Source organism: Rattus rattus, chromosome 18, assembly GCF_011064425.1.
Source record: "Rattus rattus isolate New Zealand chromosome 18, Rrattus_CSIRO_v1, whole genome shotgun sequence".
In the NCBI taxonomy this organism is placed as follows: domain Eukaryota; kingdom Metazoa; phylum Chordata; class Mammalia; order Rodentia; family Muridae; genus Rattus; species Rattus rattus.
This window is the reverse complement of record NC_046171.1, coordinates 15,565,864-15,585,804: the sequence shown is the minus strand read 5'-3', so window position 1 is coordinate 15,585,804 and position 19,941 is coordinate 15,565,864. Positions and strand designations below refer to the sequence as shown.

The 19,941-nt window shown below is 46.8% G+C and overlaps 1 protein-coding gene across 1 annotated transcript in view; it reads right to left on the bottom strand.

Annotated features, from left to right (window-relative positions):
- The window catches only part of Ube2d1 (ubiquitin conjugating enzyme E2 D1), a 33,015-nt gene extending 13,325 nt beyond the window's left edge, over window positions 1-19,690 (bottom strand). The window contains exon 1 of the mRNA XM_032888743.1: window positions 19,547-19,690. Within this exon, the coding sequence (XP_032744634.1) occupies window positions 19,547-19,570 (24 nt within the window). The 5' untranslated portion in view covers window positions 19,571-19,690. The remainder of the gene's footprint in view (window positions 1-19,546) is intronic.
- Window positions 19,691-19,941: the final 251 nt, after the last annotated feature.

The window sequence follows — 19,941 nt, the reverse complement described above, 5'->3', positions numbered from 1 at the left end:
TGGTGGAAAATGTTATGTTTGGAGTGTTAAACAAAACAAAACAAAACAAAAAAAAAAGCAACTTAGTGACGGTGACAAGATGGCTCAGAAGGGGAAGGCTCTTGGATTGAAGCCAAGCCTGATGCTCTAAGTTCCAATCCCTGAGAACTCCGTGGTGGAAAGAGAGAACTGATTCATGCACGCTGTCCGCAGACACCTACCCCCATCACACGCAGAATAATGACGGCGAGTTAAATAAGCTTTAAAACAACAACTATAACACACTAGGGTCTCGATTCTCTCCACTTGTTCTAATCTTCCCTTGTCTAAGAGTTGACACTGAATGATACAATCTGCTCCAGAGCACAGGGTCTGACGTGAGCTGACGGCACTGTAAATTCTACCTTGGATTGCAGACACACCACAGATAGTCTGGTGTCTGGGGACCGCTCGGGCTTTAGGCAGACCTCCTCCTAGCTGGGTTTAGCCAAAAGAGCTCGGCATACTCTCTTTGCAACTCATGATGGTATCCACACGTGTGCATGAAAGAAAAGCAGTGTCCTGGGAGGACAATAAAACACGCAATGGTGGAACACCCGCCAGACCATGACCTGAACCGAGCCATTGTCAACGGATGAGAATACTGCCATTCACCGCTTAACTGCACGAGGCTCAGTGTGGGAGGGAGGGATGTTGAAAGACAACTTTGGGGAGGGCAGTTTGGTATGACTATGACATTGGAAAATGCATTTGGCTCTTGGCCCAGTAACTTATCTCATAGAAATCACCGTGCAGATACACAGAGACATACATACACACACACACACACACACACACACACACACACACACACACACACAGATATACACACACACACAGACACACACACACATACAGACACACACACAGACACACAGACAGACATACACACGCACACAGACACACACAGATATACACACACAGATATACACAGACACACACAGACACACACACACATACACACACACACACACACACAGACACACACACACAGACACACACAGAGACATAAACAGACACACAGACACACACAGATATACACAGACACACACAGATATACACACACACAGACACATACACACAGATATACACACACACATATACACAGACACACACACACAGACACAGACACACACACACACACACACACACACACACACACACACACACACACACACACACAGGATATCTGGCATAGCATCTTGTCTAAGTACAAAATACTGACAGGAATCATCGATCCACCAATAAGGGGATGGCTTAAAACCAGACGCCGTGAAATCCTGACAGTCATAGAAAAGAACAACACAGATCCCACAAGCTGAGGATGTTAAGCAAAGGTTACACAGCATTCAAGGACAGTGTGGTATTTACTACAGTCTCTGCTATTACAGTGTTTACTACAGTCTCTGCTATTACAGTATTTACAGTCTCTGCTATTACAGCATTTACAGTCTCTGCTATTACAGTATTTACTACAGTCTCTGCTCCCAGTTTCCAGACTTGTAACACACACACACACACACACACACACACACACACACACACACACACACACGGAACTCTGAACAGTGCATATCCCTAGCATATTCTGCTACTTCTACTGTGACTTCCTCTTTGAGAGAGGGTGTCACTACATGGCCCATACTGGCCTGGAACCCATATAGCCCCAGTTGGCCATGAACTTAAATCCTCCTGCCTCAGCTTCTTGTACGATTTAAAAGAGATGGAACGGAACTGCTTTTCTTTCCCTTTTCCTTTTTAAAAAAATCTCTATATTATACAAGTGTTTTCTCTTTTCATTAACATCTTCTGAGGTGACCAGGAAAAATGGAGTGACTGTCATGGACTATAGGGTAGAGACACAAAAGACCAGGTAAGCAAATTCAGGGTGAGATCCCAGACAGCTCAATCCTAGGACAAAGAAAGGGCCAAGTGGGTGAGCAGAGGAAGCTGAGTGTCCTTCCTAAGCTATGTTCTTGTGAAAGTAAGGGCACTGTGGTTTACATCAAGCTGTAGGCATCAGGGGAAGAACGATGTGGACCAACTGCCTATCTTGTGTTGAAATCTTTCTGGAATAAAAGTATTTCAAATTAATTAATGGATATTGTGGGTAGTGAACCCAGATCTGTGTAACCTGGGCAACCCCAGAGCTAAACAGTTGAAGGCCATTATTTTTAAAGGTTTATTTTATATGTGTGTGTGTGTGTATGTATGTATATGTGTGTATGTATGTATGTGTGTATGTATGTGTGTATGTGTGTATGTATGTGTGTATATATGTGTGTATGTATGTGTATGTATGTATGTGTGTATGTATGTGTGTGTATGTGTATGTATGTGTATGCATGTGTGTATTATGTATGTATGTATGTGTATGTATGTGTGTATGTATGTGTATGTATGTATGTGTGTATATATGTGTGTATGTGTGTATGTATGTATGTATGTATGTATGTATGTATGTATGTATGTATGTATGTGTATGTCTCTGTGTCTGTAGGAAGGAACTTGGGCACCTGAGTGCAGGTGTCCACAGAAGACAGTATGAGATCCTCCAGAAATGGAGTCCCAGAGCGTTGTAAGCTGCTCTATGGGTGCTAGGAACCAAGCTCGCCCTCTGCAAGAGCAGGAAGTCCTCTTAACCTCTGAGCCATCCCCGAAGCCTCAAAGACCATTTTTAGAAGTCAAAGTTTCCGAGTCAAATCCGCTGACCTTTGCTAGTAGCTGTGTAACCCTAAGAAAGAAATATCCCTCTGAGTCCCAAGTGTACACACAGTCTGTAATGGGGAGACATCCCTGGGGACCTTGAACTCTACTGAGTTCAAGGAAAGCGACCGCTTAGGGTTAGGCACCTGTAATAGATTCTCAATAAAGCTGATTGCCCCTCCCTTTCCTCCTTTGTCTTTTCCTTTCACTTATACTACAAGAGAGGATCTCACTTGGTAAACAAATTGGCCTCAAATTCGCCACTCCCCTGCCTCCACCTCCACAGCGCCAGGATTATAAGTGTGTGCACCTTGTCCAGTTTGGAATGTTTTTATTTTCATCTTTTTTAAAAAAATTATGTATATATATATATACACATATATATGTATGTATACATATATCTGTATACATACATATATACACATATATGTATATATACATATATACACACACATATACAGTATATACGTATATATATGCATATATACATATATACATACACATACTATATATATATATTGTAGCTGTCTTCAGATCCCATTACAGATGGTTGTGAGCCACCATGTGGTTGCTGGGAATTGAACTCAGGACCTCTGGAAGAGCAGTCAGTGCTCTTAACCTCTGAGCCATCTCTCTAGCTCCCTTAGTCTCATTTTGAAATCAAGACCTTCACCCCCTCTTCCTGCGTTCCTCTACAACACCTAGCAGGGCGCTTCCCACACATAGATGTTCTTTTAAGTATTATTCGAGTCACGTTTCCTTCAAATCTCAGAAGAAATGGAGGATGAATAGATTTGGCAAACAAATAAAAATCTCTCACTTCCCTGACAGGTATGTGGGTTGCTTGAAGTAAAGAGTGTAGCAGTTAGTTGAGAACCGTACAGGTCCCTTAACTTGGGAGTGTCCTTTGTCGTAGTGCATCACTAAACATCATGGCATCTGAAAATGAATGCCAAGAGACTATTAACCGATGGCATATCATCTGGCAAAGATTTCTAGTCCATGGTATATAAGATGTATACTAGAAAAGTCTCCAAGCTCAGCGAGAACAGCTGTCAGAACGCTCTCGGTTTTATTTCTAGTTTAGAAAGCCTCAAGACCCCATCCCCTCCTGCTTACTTGGAATGCTGTTGACCTGCTTTCAAGCCACTACTTCTGGTAGCTCTTTCCAGTGGGGCAGGAGTCTGTGTTGAGCTAACCTCATCTCAGAGTAGATGGGACCCTGATCACTGGCACTGTTCCGGGTCAGGGTCTGTGGTGTGGATGGAGATCTTACAAGAATGTAGTCCCTGCCGGGTTTCACCACCTCAGCTAATTATAAAAGTTCAAAGAGCCTTTCCACACACACTCTGTCCTAACGCACGCAATTCGGATTTTGTCATTTTTGTCTCAGAATCCAACTTAAAGACCAAATGGTGGTCAAACCCTCTCAGGTCACCAAGAAGGTTTGTTTGATGGTAATTACCCAAGGCACAGAGTTCAAAGTGCACTTCCACATCTGTAGGGGGAAAAGGCGTCTCCACAAGACGTGGTCTGGAAGGATAGGGAGGAGGTCCTGAATTCTTAAGATGTGTGAACAGCCAAGTTGTCCAGGAAACCTACTTAGAGCCAAACTAGTCTCAGGGTGACCTTAGGGGTGTGACCCTCAAAGTTCAGGGCATCTTTCTGGGACAGGAAAGGGGTAATATAACTTAATCGATGAAAACGCCTTTCTATACAACGCTAACACTGAGGGACAGAGGAGATGGCTCAGCCCTATAAAGCGCTGTACATCTGGCAGTCACATCAAAGGTGGACAGCAGTACCCGCTGCCAATTCCAGTGCTGGGAAGGCAGAGAGACAAAAGACCCATGGGGCTCACTGGCCAGCCAGTCTGGCCAAAGCAGCAAGCTACAGATTCAGTGAGAGACCTCACGTCTCCAACAAGAAAGGAGTGCACCGGCATGGTGGTACGAGCTTTTAATCTCAGCACCGGGAGGCAGAGGCAGGTGGACCTCTGTGAGTTCGAGATGATCAACACTGTGAGTTCCAAAGACCTGTATCAAAGAAAGGAAGAATAGGCAGACAGACAGACAGACAAGTAGAGAGACCAGGTTGTCAGCCTGTGGCCCCCAAGTGTGCACATCTACATATAAACACACGCATGCACACACCCACAACACAGGCCAAGGTTCACCAAGGATATGCAAATTAGAATCAAATGCTACCCGGGCATACTCAAAGGGATAGCTGAGAAGACAAAGAAGCAAGGACCTACATTGGGAAACGTGAAGCAAGTGGGACCCTTAGTCTGTGTGCACAGAAAACTGATAGGAAGCAACATCTAAGCCCAGATATAGTTAGTGGGCCACAAAGCGGCCTTACTGTGGAATACACACCTGGCACACATACGTTCATCTTAGGGACCTCATTGGCAATAGCCCCCAACCAAGGAGAACCAGAATGGCCACCAACATCTGTGGGGCTTGCTGGGTATTGAGGCAGTGTCAGTGAAGAAATCTGAGCTTCGCGAAACAGTCCAGATAAAGGCCTTAAACGGTACACAGGAGACACCAGGCGAAAGGGGACGCAGCATAGGTTTCCCTTTAAGGGCGGTGCGAAAACATCGGCTTACCTGAGGGCAGGCAGAGCTAGGGAGAGATGCCTCTGGGACTCCTGTGATGGGCTTCCTGGGAGTGAGGTTCACAACTGTCCCCGTTTTGTAAAAAAATCCTTCACCGTTCTGTATGCTGCGCCCATGTATTTTGTAGTTCGCCTGAAGTTTACGCTGTTACGTTAAAAATTATTTGTGTGTGTGTGTGCATGTGTGCGTGTGTGTGTGTGTGTGTGTGTGTGTGTGTGTGTGTGTGTGTGCCTGCATGAGGGGGGGGAGATGGAGATGGAGGAAGGGAGGGGAGGGGGGAGATGGGGGGTGGGAAGGGAGAGGTGGGGAGGGAGAAGGAGGGGGAGAGAGGGGAAGGGGTGGGGAGGGAAGGGGGGAGGGGGAAGAGGAGGGAGAGGTTCCAGGTGATTATAAGTCCTGGGAACTCAACTTGGGTCCTCTGCGAGAACAGCAAGTGTTCTTAAACCCTCTACCGTCTCAGCAGCCCAACACTGTGACTTTTCAAATGAGGTTTTCCTTAACGAATAACATGATATTAAACATAAGGATGTGCAGAGTTCCCGTCAAGTGAAGGACGGGAAGGGCGGCTGTTAAATGACGACATCGGTTACCCAGCAAGGCAAGCTCACTGGGTGACCACGCGTGTGCCTCGCAGACACGTAGCTCGGTTTCACTGCAGAACTCCGCAGGTGGAATAGACAGTTGAGGAGATGGGTCTCCTCACATCTGAGACAACACTTAAAAGAAGCTGACCCTCTATCTGAATACAGATCAAGCAATGAATAAACACAGTCAACATGGAGGGGAACCCTCCCGAGAGGAAAGGGGTCTCCGCTGAAGAAGCAATTTCCTGAGTTCGTGTGATGTACGCTCAGGGGGCGGGGGATGCATCTAAATTTCAGAGTGCACGCTACTGATAGGTTATAGGCCAATGTCCTTAAAGCTTAACCAGAACCAGAACCAAAACAACAACAACAACAAAAAAAAACCAAGACAAAGCAAACAAAAAACACCAACCAACTAACCAACAACAACAACAACAAAAACCTTGCAAGGCTGAAAAAAAAATGTGTACTTAAGGGATTTCTAGAGACTTCTGCGGCTAAGCACGTCTATTCCAGAGCCGACTTCTATAATCAGCGAGATACAAAGAGAAGCATCGGGAGGCCTCAACTGAATTTTAATGGGCAGATGGCGTGTTTATAACACACCCCCACAATATGCTAAGTGTTCTCCACAAAAACCAACCAGGACGCAGCCAGCCCCTGCCTCTAGGGACTCAACGCCTAAAAGTAGACGGGACCCGCCTAATTCAAAGAAAGCAAACAAACCCGGGGAAGGAAAGCGGGGACTGGAGAGAAGCAGCCCCGTGTCCGTCTCCTGGCTCCTGCATCGGCGTCAACAGATGAGAGGAAGAGCAAGCCAGAGCGGCCTTACTTACTCTAAGATTTAATAAGACGCTGGGCAGTAAATATTTATGCGGAACTGATGCTTGGCACGCTGAAAAAACGCTGTTGTGGTTGTCTAGCTTAACAGGCAGAAGGCCCGACCCTGCCCAGGAGACAATATACACCGTGGTGACAGCATCCAGCACAGGGCTACACACAAGGACTGGTTTGTGGCCTCAGGTTTAAATTATCCAGGACCAAGTGCAGGAGAGCATTACTTCAAAACCCCTGGCTTCACCGGCAATGAATAGGGTGAAACACTTCTCAACAGAGAACACGTCAGTCCAAAGTGTCTCCCGACACAGGTCCTCTCTATGCACATCTTGATTTTACGCCTCATGGTTTCTTCCTAGGACGATTTCAAAATGCTGGCATTCGATTAGTTACGTTATAGGAGCCAAGCTTGCGTCAACAAGCTGGTCCTGGTTGATTCTCACATCAGGGCTGTCTGTCAGAGGTTGCTTTTAGCGGGGTGTTGGTGACTGTGGGCCAAGTATGTTTGGGACTCAGGTCCACATGGAAGCCATAGGTAAACTTCAAGTCGTCCGCCTTGTTTTTCAGCTTTTAACCATCAGTGTACACGCCTATGCGTGTATGTATGCACATGCGTGTGTCACACTACTATGCACGCAGTGATATAAGAGGCCACTCGTCTTCCGAGTGTACACAATTACGTGTATGGTGTCTTGTGTGGGTGAGCATACGTATATGAGTACGCCAATATGCACACGTGGGTGTAAGAGGTCAACCCTTGGGGCCGATTCTCTTCCTCACCTTGTAACCTCTGCTTACACCACATTGGCAAACCTGGGAGCCTGGGGGTGATTCTGCCAACTCTCTGATCTTGCCAGAGGAGTGTTAGGAGTACAGATGTGTGCTACCACATCTGGCTTTTCTCCATCCATCTAACCCAGGTCATCAGACTTGTATAGCAAGTGCTTTACCCACTAAGCCATCTCAGAGGTCCTGCTTGGTGTGTGTGTGTGTGTGTGTGTGTGTTTTAAGACAGCATCTCTCACAGGCCTAGAACCTGCAAAGTAGTTTAGGCAAGCTGGCCAGTGAGCCCACTGACTCCACCTGCCTCAGCACTGGGATTGTACACATACTCAGGCTCTTATATGGACACTCTGGTTCCCACTCTTATGTATGGCAGGTATCCCCCGACTAAGTCATTGCCGCAGCCCAAGGCTGCTTTCCAAAGGGATAATACAGACAAAATCCACAAGGGCAGGAGGAGGGTAAAGAAAGCCATGACCCGCAGGACCAGAGTCCAATTCAGAATAAAATTTGGAGGTAAGGATAGGGGAGTGTTTTCTACCCAATGTGTCATTTCGGAATCCACTTTTCTAGACCTTCCAGCAGTCGCAATGGCTGTGTTCCCCAACTGCTACTTTGTATCTAATTCCAAGCACTCCTGTTATTTTGTTTTAAGTCTTCACTGAGTGCCGGTGGATGTCTGTGCATGGGCACATTCGTGTGTGTGTGTGTGTGTGTGTGTGTGTGTGTGTGTGTGTGTGTGTGTGTGTGTGTGTGTGTGAGAGAGAGAGAGAGAGAGAGAGAGAGAGAGAGAGAGAGAGAGAGAGAGAGGGCGTCTGTATACCCTGGAGAGCATGTGCAGGTCGGAGAACAACCTCATGCCGGTCCTTACCTGCCACCTTGTTTGAAACAGGGTCTCTGTGGACACCAGGCTGGCTGACTTGCAAGCTCTCGGGGGTTCTCCTGTCCCCACCTCAGCACAGGAGTGCTAGGATTACAGGACTACACATGCACCCTGCCACACCTGGCTTTATGTGGCTCTGCCCACTGAACCATCTCCCAGCCTTCTAGAATCCTTTGAAATAGAAGGCCCTCAGTTACTTCCATGTACACATACAATTGCACATACAGTTCCAGCCGAGGCATTACATAAAATATACTTTAGACACATCCAAAGCATGTAAAATATACTTTAAACAAATCCAAGCTACATGCTAATCTGCTTTGGGAAGTCTTGCAGCTGAGATGCATGTATTCATGACAGTGACCTAAACTCTAGCTCTGGTCATCTGACTCCTTTCCTTCCTGACTACCCCAGTGTCCCATACCCTCTCACTAGTAAGTACACCAAAGTGTTCTGATTCTCCCTGGTCCTTATCCCTCCCCAGAAGGTTCTAGAAGGCAACTGCATGCAAGCCAGTGGAGGCCCACAGGGTCAAGGCGTCTGCTGCAGTCAGAGCAGAGCCCTATCAGCGTAAGGAGTTGGACAGAGCTCACTGAAGCATCCAGGCGCACCCTGACGTCAGGGGGAGGAGCCTGAAGAGACTTGCAGCCCGGCGATCTTGAAGACTTAACATGAAGGGCTAAGGAAGGGGCAGGGACGGTTGGGTCGGAGCAACTCCAGAGAATCCCTCATTATTCCCACCCTCTCACTTCCGTGCCCCCCTGCCATGGACCCAGTTAAAAACACTTGAGTGTGAGCAGCTCTTTGGATTTTTCCACCTAACACGGTGCCGACAGCAACATGTCCACAAGGCCACCAGCCACATCGGGCCTTTGTGATAGGTTGCAAAGTAAGGTTTACCGCTGGAGTGGTGGTATACACTGCTGGTGGTTCTCAGAAGTTGGAACACCAGGATCATGAGTTTGAAGCTGGCCTGGGCTACGCAGTGACTTTAAGGCAAATTGAGAGTGCACAGTTAGGTCCAGATTAGAAAAGAAAGAAAGAAAGAAAGAAAGAAAGAAAGAAAGAAAGAGAGAGAGAGAGAGAGAGAGAGAGGGGAGGGGGGGGGGGAGAGAGAGGGGGGGGGGGGGGGAGGGGAGGGAGGGAGGGGGAGGGGAGGGGGAGGGGAGAAAGAGGGAAGGAGAAAGAAAGACATCTTTGTCCTACTCAAGATGACTTTCGATTTCCCAAAATACTATTTTGCCTGTACTGTATTGTTCAACATGGCTTCCTCTTTAATCACCTCCCCTCTCACCTTACACACACATTCATATTCTCTCCCCCCCCCATTAATTTTACCAACCTCACCTTTTATCTTCAAGCCTTCCCTTAAACATTGTTTAATCGGTCGGCAGTTTTCTCTCACCCTCAGTGGGTCCCTACTCTATTCCCAGGATCCCTCACTTGCCTTTGTTCAAGACATTCATCAGAATAACACTGTGCGGGGAGAATGACACTGCATCCTGTCCAACCAGCTCCAGATTAGCATGGCTTCACCAGGCAGCCTCTGCTCCTCTGCTTGTAGACAAATCTCTGCATGGCCTCCATTCACCAAGGTCCCATGACCTACTCCATCCGTGCTTCCCAAAGGCACGGTTATCGGCTCCAAGTTAATCAAGTCTTGTGTCTTGAATTCTTCAGCTTTCTATACAAATAGGGAGCCTCTATGTCTTTCACCCTCCTCCAGATCTACCTCTAAGTCCATCTTTTCCACAAAAGAGCTCCGGACAGCATAGACGCATTATTCTTTCCTTGTGGTTGGTATTTCCTTACATCTGGTTACTTATAGTTACAGTTTTCCTCCTACCTTTATTAGTAGTTGGACCCACTTTCCCATGAATCTCCTCACTCATTTAGTATCCCTTGAATCAGAAGGTATTCTATAAAATGTATCTCTTGGGATCCCTAAAAGTCTACCGATGAGGCAGTTACATAAGGCAGCTCTCTCTAATTACCTGGGGGGGTACCCTTAAAGGGCCAAGACACCTGTCAAAGAGATAGAAGCTAAACGGAATTAGAAAATCGTGTTACAGTACCAGTTCACCATAGAAACACTTATTTGTATCACAAATAATTGATCTCTTATCAGAGGATCCACTAACGATCTATTACACATTACAATGCCAACACTGAAATTTTCTTATATCTCAAACGCATCAGAATTTATCTCACATGGCTGCAGAACACACAGCTCTTTTTTTTTTTTTAACCTTGTGACAAGTTCAGATATTTACCGAATAAAACAAAACAGAAATGACAGATCTCATTATGAAAGGGAGGCTCTGGATACCGATCACTGGTAGAGCCCTCTGCATAGCATATGGGTTCGATCCCCCCGCCATAGTGGGGAAGAGAATTAGAGGTTGTTATTATACACGCACATGCACAAACACACATATGTATAATGGACACAACGTACAAATATACAGAAGAGACCGTTGAGATGCTTGAATTCACTTAGTAGCTTGACCTGGCCAGGGTCAAATGATAAACCTAGGACCAAGGTCTAGACTGTCCGACCTCTAGTACAGCACTCTTCTCACTCAGATCCACTCACCCCAGGATCGTGACAGCTGGTGTGCTCTGCTCCCCTGTGCTAAAGCAAGCCAGGCTATGTGCTCAAGAGAAACAGCACACAAGAATAAGCAAATGAAAAAGAATTATCTTCTCTCTCTCTCTTTCTCTCTCTCTCTCTCTCTCTCTCTCTCTCTCTCTCTCTCTCTCTCTCTCTTTCGCTTGGGAGCTCCTGAAAGGTTTAAAATGACACTACTTCATAAGCTTTGAGAAGTAATTGTGTTCAAAGACACTGTGAGAGCCAAGGAAAACATGACAGGACATGACTGCACACTTCCTAAAACGCAGGGCAGACTCTAGACATAAGGAATAGGCTACCTATCACCTCTCCCCACTTAGTCTTATTTGCTTGGTTTAAATGGTTGATGTCTTAAATGAGTTTAATTTTATCATTTTGTATGCAGGGGTGTTTTGCTTGACTGAATGGCAACGTGTCTGGAGCCTGTGGAGGCTGGAAGACGGTGTCAGGTTCCCTGGAACTGGAGTCACAGACGGTTGTGAGGCAGTATGTGGGTATGGGAATCAAACCTGTACCTCAGGAAGAGCATCCAGTGCCTTAACCACTGAGCCATCTCTCCAGCCCCTATACTGCCTTTTGAGTGCTACATTATCAAAACTTACCATTTAGTTTATTTTAACCAAGAGACATGGTGTTTCAGGAAAAAAAAAATCGAAAAAGAGAGAAAATCTATTTTTAAAATGTGCATAAAGCAGGAACTTGTTATTAAATATTACCTTTCACTGCTCTGTTCTTTTTTTAAAATCTTCATTTGATTTTTATCTCTCTGTGTATGTGCACATGTGTGTGGTTTCCTGCAGAGACCAGAAGAGGGCATTGGACCCCCTAGAGCTCCACAGGGTGTGGATGCTGGGAAACCAAAGTCCTCTGGAATAATGGCAAACACACTCTGAGCCATCTCTCTCCAGCCCTCAGAGCCCCCCCTCCTCTTCAAAAAATTATTTCATATTATTTTTTATACACATGAATACTCTGTCACTGTCTTCAGACACACCAGAAGAGGGCATCAGATCCCATTACAGATGGTTGTGAGCCACCATGTGGTTGCTATGATTTGAACTCAGATCCTCTGGAAGAGCACTCAGTGCTCTTAACCACTGAGCCATCTCTCCAGCCCCAGAGTTCCCTCCTGAATAACTGGCAAAGAGCAGGTCTTTAATAATGTTTATATTTGAAAAAATCCATCTTAAACTGGGCATAGTATTGCACACCAATGGATCCCAACAGTCAGGAAGCTAAGGTAGAAAGAACATGGTCTGAGGCTGGCTATACAGAATCTGTCTCAAAGTAACAATCATTAAAATAATCAAGGTGCTATTCTTGAACACTATAGTGGGACCTCACTGACTGTATACTTTGTTGCTACTTGAGGCAGAAAACAATGAGTGTCTGAGTGTTGACACTTTGTATTAACTGGAAATGTATCTAAGCCCAGAACATTTTATCTTTATGTGTGGATGACAGGCGGGCCCTGTTTTATGAAGTAAGAGTTGGAATTTAAGTAAAGATTTTTAACAGAGATTTCAGCCTAGGTGGTAAGGGAGAGATAGTACATATACGCAAGGGCAGGGCTTCCTGGGAGAGTTGCCTCGTTTGGTCACATTAGTTAGTGATTTTCAAAACGTTCAGCTCTATGCATAAGAAAACAGTCTTTACATCATGACTTGGTCCTCACATATACATAGTTCTCTGCAGTGCTACCTAGCTAGCTATATATTCCCAAACTCTATGGTACCAGCGGAAAGTAGCCCCCTGAGCATGAGTGTGCACGCACGCATGCGCGCGCATTGGGGGTGAGGGTATCTAAACAAGTTTAAAGTTTAAGGATGGATGTGGATGTGGCCCTGTCCACTCCTTTGAAGAGGATACTTTAAACCTGAGAGCCTTCTTCCCATGAAGCAATATGGCATCCCTTAAGATATGCAACATACACAAGGTCAGAAAGAGTGATTGGCAAAACTACCCAGGAAGAGGCAAGGCAGGGGGAACTGAGCTTCTAGACGGTAACTGCTTCCTTTCCACCCACAGGAGAACTGCCTGTGGAAGGCCCTTGTGCTATCTGTGTGAAGCTAAACCAGGAAGTAAACCAAATGGGCATGACCTCAGCTTCTGGGGCAGGGGGTGGAGGGAGGTCACATAGACAGTCTGCATTCCCACACCTATGTTCTCCGTTGGGTGGCCCTCAAATTACAAACCCAGGCCTACTGGGCAACCCAGTGTCACTCCAGGACTTTGATGGGTGAGAGAATGGTCGAGTCACTTAATGCCTGTTTTCAATAAAATATCATTTTTTCCCAATATTTAGAAGGGGGTGGGGACCAACATGTTGCTAAGCAACCATTAGCTTCCTTGTACCACTTTTGATTAGCAACACTGGAGTCGAAGGGGCAGGGATGCTCCTGGGTTCCTGGGGGCGATCTACATCCATCCTTTGGTGTTTATATATCTGACTCCCGTGAACAGACATCAGCAGCCTCATCTAAGCCTATTTATCTCCTCAGAACACTTCCTCTAGGATAAGTTATCTCATCTTCCTGCACCTTTGATATCATAAAGGGAAAAAAAATGTACAGATGGGGGCAAAAGACTGAGTTTAATTTCAGGGGTTTATGGAAAGCAAAATCTGTGCGGGAGAGATGGCTCAGAGGTTAAGAGCACTGACTGCTCTTCCAGAGGTCCTGAGTCCACTTCTGATGAGGTCCATGCCACTTCTGATGTGTCTATTATATATGAGTGCACTGTAGCTGTCAGACACACCAGAAAAGGGAATCAGGTCTTATTACAGATGGTTGGGAGCCACCATGTGGTTGCTGGGAATTGAACTCAGGACCTCTGGAAGAGCAGTCAGTGCTCTAACCACTGAGCCATCTCTCCAGCCCCTCATCATGGATTCTTCCTCGAGAAAGAATACTGCTTCCTCTCCCCTTGAGGCAAACTGATCATCTACAAACACTAAAGATCCTGGGCTCGGTATGTTTTCTTTGGGGCTATCTCTCTCCTTCTGTCCTCTTGCATTTCTTTTTAAACATTTTTTTTTTAATTTATTTATTATATATAAGTACACTGTCGCTGTCTTCAGACACACCAGAAGAGGGCATCCGATCCCATTACAGATGGTTGTGAGCCACCATGTGGTTGCTGGGATTTGAACTCAGGACTTCTGGAAGAGCAGTCAGCGCTCTTAACCACTGAGCCATCTCTCCAGCCCGTCCTCTTGCATTTCATCTTCTAACATGAATTACTACTGAAAGCCACCACAGCCACTTAAACAATAGGTCCAATTCACAATTATGGCAAGTGAAAACTCCACAATAAAATGATACCATCAAGCTATCTAAAGAACTCCAAAGGGGGCTGGAGAGATGGCTCAGTGGTTAAGGGCCCTGACTGCTCTTCCAGAGGTCCTGAGTTCAAATCCCAGCAACCACATAGTGGCTCACAACCATCTGTAATAAGACCCGATTCCCTTTTCTGGTGTGTCTGACAGCTACAGTGCACTCATATATAATACATAAATAAATCTTTAAAAAAATAAAAAAGAACTCCAAGCAGTTGCTTTTCTAAATCCCTCCGGAGGAGTCAACGTTTCCAGGGGCATGGGGAGATGAATGAAGCTGTTATTCTCCAGTGTTTAGTGACGAGGGTCATCTCTGAGGGGCAGGGTTTGAGCATCACTCAGAGCTGAGCCCGGGTGGCGATTAAACAAGCAGAGTCCTAATTACAGGGTTGACCATCATCTCACTGAGCGCTGTCTCCATAAATTCCTGACTTAAATCTTTCTTACGTGTTTGTCTTTGAGATAGGGTCTCACAGTCCAGGATGGCCTCCAGCTCAGTATGAAACTGAGGACGGGGATTGGGGCTTTCGCTTAGTGGTAGAGCACTTGCCTAGCAAGCGGAAGGCCCTGGGTTCGGTCCTCAGCTCCGGAAAAGAAAAAAAAAAAAAAGAAAGAAACTGAGGCTGACCTTGAACTGATCCTTCCCAACCCTGTCTCTCCTGAGTGCTGGGATAGCAGGAGGGAGCCACCATGCCAGGGATGTGTGTGCCATGTGAGCACTTTACCAATTGAGTTAACCCCCCCCAGCCCCTTGACTCCATGTCTTTCAGTTAAAAACAAAAAACAAAACAAACAAAACAAACAAAAAAAACCTCAACAACGTGATGGTGGGAGAAGCCCGTGCTTACATCATCTCTGGGCAGACTGTCCCATTTGGAATCCTAACCATTTCCATACTCCACATATGGGAGCCTGGGAACCCCGGTTAACACCTCTGTGCCTTTGTTTTACCATCTGCAGAATGGGGATAAGATTGTTTCTAGCCCCACAGCCTCATGAAGGAGCAAACAACTCGCCCAGGGTAAGCTTTTGTCATGGCGTTAGGCAGATGGACCTCTGCACATGGTGGTGGCTGTCATCCTTTGGGACGTGTATGGGTAAGAAAACTGAAGTCTGTCACACAGCCAGGAACAAAAGCTGGATCCTCTGTTGCCCTGGATGACACAAGCGCAGAGGGTCTGGCTGCCTTAGATACGGTGTTTACTAGGCCAGCACAGGCACTGTGATTCAGAATCACAGAAATCAAAACCAGGGCAGCTCGAAGCAGTTACAGAAATTGCATTTTCATTTGCGTTCGTGCACGCGATTTAGATTTAATTATTTAAAAGCCAAATGTTCGATTCTTTGGAACCAAGAGGCAACTTATTTATTCTTGTGGTGCTGGCAGTTGAACCCAGAGCCTTGAAAGCAGTAGGTGTGTGTGTTTTAGCGCCGAGCCACACTCCCAGTCCCAAATGTTTCATTTGGGGACAGAACACTATACAGGGAAGGATAATTATCTGTGTCACGATATGTGTGAAAGAAAAGCCTTTTGTTTCACTCTTCAGAAGACAGACAAAAAGAGAGAGAAAAAAAAAAAGGCGAGTTCTAGCACATACCATGTAGCATGATTATTACCTAAAATTCCTTCTGGAAAGTAAACACAAAGGGAGAGAGACCACGACGTTGACGACATTGACGACATTGACGATGGCTACACTAGGGTTCTTTCTCCCTTAGGTCTCAAAGTGTCCAGTAGTATATTGTAACATTTATCATTTAAAAAGTGCTATTTTTTTTTCTTCAAAGCAAAGTGTACCGAGGACTGAAAAAACGGTGTTCACAGAAGAAACACCTAGAAAACAACTAACAATAGACACCCGACCAAAAGCTGCTCTCTTTTGTTGAATCCGTCACAGGCTTCTTCCTTCAGATTTTGCTCAAACTTTATCCCTTCAGTGATTTAGGCGACTGTAATAACATCTTTCTCCTGCGTCTAAAAATAGGCCACGGGTGTGTAAATTTATGAGCTGAAATGCAGAACTGGCACAGGATGTCTAAATTAGAGCATTAAATCCTTTAGTCTACTCCAGCATGGGGATATATTTGAAGCGCCTCTGTCCGCACGCTTTGTAGAAAAACACAGTTTCGATTCAACAGCTTTGTTCTTTTCATAGGTGGAGAAATGAGAAGCTGCGAACATTATTCTCAAACGTGCCAAATCCCGTCTCAGGAGATTAAGCCTGAGCAAAACGCGTCTCAACTCCAGCCCCTGCTTCTGTCTTTGGACGAAGAGAACACAGGAGAACATCAGGGCTTTTGACCTTTCCATGTTAACCCCACCTCAGCTTCCAGGTCCAGCATCTTCCCACTGGCAGCCCTGGGCTCTACAGTGATTTTGCTCCCTGCCCTGGGGACTGTCTCTCTCCCTGTATTCTCTGCTACCCCACCGCCAAGCTGGGGTTCCATGAACATCAAGGGCTGATACTTTTAGGTAAAGAAATGGTGAAGTTATCACGTCATTGCTTTAAAAGATATTGAAGAAGAGGAGGAGGAGGAGAAGAAAAAGAAGAAGCAGAAGCAGAAGAGGAGGAGGAAGAACAAGAGGAAGAGGAAGGGGAAGAGGAAGAAGAGCAGGAGGAGGAGAAGAAGAAGAAGAAGAAGAAGGAGGAAGAAGAAGAAGGAAGAGGAAGAGGAAGAGAAAGAAGAAGAGGAGGAGGAGGAGGAGGAGGAGGAGGAGGAGAAGGAGGAGAAGAAGAAGAAGAAGAAGAAGAAGAAGAAGAAGAAGAAGAAGAAGAAGAAGAAGAAGAAGAAGAAGAAGAAGAAGAAGAAGAAGAAGAAGAAGAAGAAGACGGCGGCGGCGGCGGCGGCGGCGGCGGCGGCGGCGGCGGCGGCTAGAGGCTTGGGAGATGGCTCAGCTCAGCAGTGAAGAACTGCTCCTTCAGATGACCCAAGTTCAATTCCCAACACCCACGTCAGACAGCTCACAACCACCTATGGCTCTGGCATCAGGATACCTGATGCTCTCTCTTACCTCTTCTAGCCTCTGTGGCCACTCCCACACATGTGGCATGTACTCACAGATACACACACTAAAAACAAAATTTTTTTAAAGGCCAAAGGTTCGCATTGAACTCCATTTGTTGGGCTGAACAAGATTCAAATGAGAATGGGAACACAGGATACCAGAGGGCACTGATGCAGCTCATGGGTGGCCTATTTGACCTGGACTTGGTTCTAAGCAAGATGACAGGCGAGAAAGGAAGAGGACGGTAGAATTCGTTGGGGGCGAACGCGGTGGCTGGCATGTATGACTGATGATTCGTGGCAGTCAAGGAGGGGAACATAGAATCATGTGACCTCCCATGTCTTCTCCACAATACCAGTTTGTCACAGATTTGCCATCAGTTGTATTTAAGGTTATCGTAATATTAGACAATTCTGTTTAACACCCAAAATCTTAAAAAAAAAAAAAAAAAGAAAGAAAGAAAGAAAAAAGAAAAGAAAAGAAAAAAGAAAGGAAAAAGAAAGAAGGTGTGGACATTTGCCATACTAAGTCAAATACATAAGTCAAGCTTAGCATGATCAATTAGACGTATCAAGACTACACATCCAGTAATATATTGTTTCTCTGAATGGATATATTCTATAGATAATACCTATGACATCTAAGAGCTACTGTGTGTGTGCGCATGAGAGAGAGAGAGAGAGAGAGAGAGAGAGAGAGAGAGAGAGAGAGAGTACAAAGCCACATAGAATGCCTCACCATCACGAAAAGAAGCAAAGTTTGAAAACTTCCAAAGGGGAAACCAACAGAACATTGGCGATCAGAAGTCAGCAAGGCAATGACGGCTGCGGCTTCAAATTTAGGCTTGTTTATACGGTTAAAAATAAAGCGCAGCCACGTTATCTTCCAACGAGAAAACGTCATTATTTAATAAACGCTGATCTTACATTTTATACCGAGTTGACCTTCAGCGGTACAAAGAACGGCGACGATCTACACAGCTGATGTTCGAACCAAAAAAAGAACCCCAAAATCTGGCTGCGTGTAAAAGTTGCTGTCCTCTGTACCGAAAGATGCCTGCCGACTAACTCGGAACATTTGCAGTCAAGTGTAGCTGGAAAGGTTGATAAAAACGTTTGGGGAGCCATCCATTTCTTGTGAAATCAATTACCAAACACATTATCCACTGTTGGCGTATTTGCGCATTTGCTTCCAAAGCGTTCCCAAACACCCGGTTCCCAGCAGCAAGGGCTGCCGGCTGTAAAATGTTAAAAGACACTTGAGTCAGGGGACAGGCCAACAAGAGAAATGGGTGCGGTAAAGAATACAAAGAGAGGGTTGGGACAGATCCTAGGTGTTGACCCTTCGATTGTCTTCCTCATTCTCTACTCATGCATCAAAGCATCCAAACAGTTTAATTTGTGGTCCTTAGTGTTGTGTCTTCAACTCTACCTCTAAGTTTATCATGAGGATGTTTAAAAAACAAAAAAAAGCAACAAACAAAACCAACAACCAGCTTGGCTTGCCTCGCCTTGAATCACAGCCAGGAGGTCATCTTGCTGTGTATCAGCAACTATGTTCTCGGTGCAGCTATGTGACCTGAAGTGACAGCTGCGTGCAGAACCACCAAAATAGCAGGGGCAAGAGCTTTCTGCTGGCTCCTCCGCCCCAATCCCGCTTCCCCAACCCTTTCCTCCCACTGAGCACCATCCGACTGCAAAGCCCAGAAAGACCCAGCCCCACGCTCTGAGAATAAAGGCCGTAGGCCCACCACACCTTCCCTGTCCTCCCGGGGAGCCCGGGGTGCGAACACAGGAAGGAGGGCTCCGGGGACATGGTGAGGACGCACGGCGTGATAGGGCACGCAGGCCGCCCGTTGCAGAGCAAGCCCCAGCCCAGCGGGGATGCACACACCCCGGGGCAATCTGGCCACCGCACGGGCACCGGCACCCGGGGTTCTAGGCTCAGCCTGGAAAGGACACGACCGGATCGGGTCGCCCCGGGTTCCAAGCACCCGGACCCTGCGCATGCACGCCTCACCTGTGCGGGCCGATCCGCACCCCGGCCTCCCTAGTGCCCGCGCCCCTCCCACGCCGTGCGCCCCGAGCTCCTGGGGACCTCTCGGGGACACCCAGGCCGGTCCTAGCAGCCACTCACTTTCTGGATCCGCTTCAGCGCCATGGGGCAGGCGGCGGGGGCTGCGGCAGGTCCGCGTGTCCCGGGCTGCCGCCTCGCGGGGCTGCTCCGTGTGCGCCCGGGCGCGGTGCGCGAGTGTGCGGGCGGCGGCGCCGGGCTCTTTTGTTTCCGCCTTCGCTTGCTGGGAAGGAGCCTGCGCCCTCCCCGCCGCGCCCCGCCCGCCTGGCACACTGGGAAGTGTAGTCCCAGGCTCGGCCTCTGCCGCCCGCGCGGACGTCGTCCGGTCACCCGTGGGTGACAGCTGCGACCAGGCTGCTGCTTACTCCCTGCAGCCGCTCTGCAGAATAAGGGCCAGAATCTGCAAAAAGCGGGACAGCAGGTGAGCTGTCGGCTCTTAGGAGCTGCTGTGAATCACG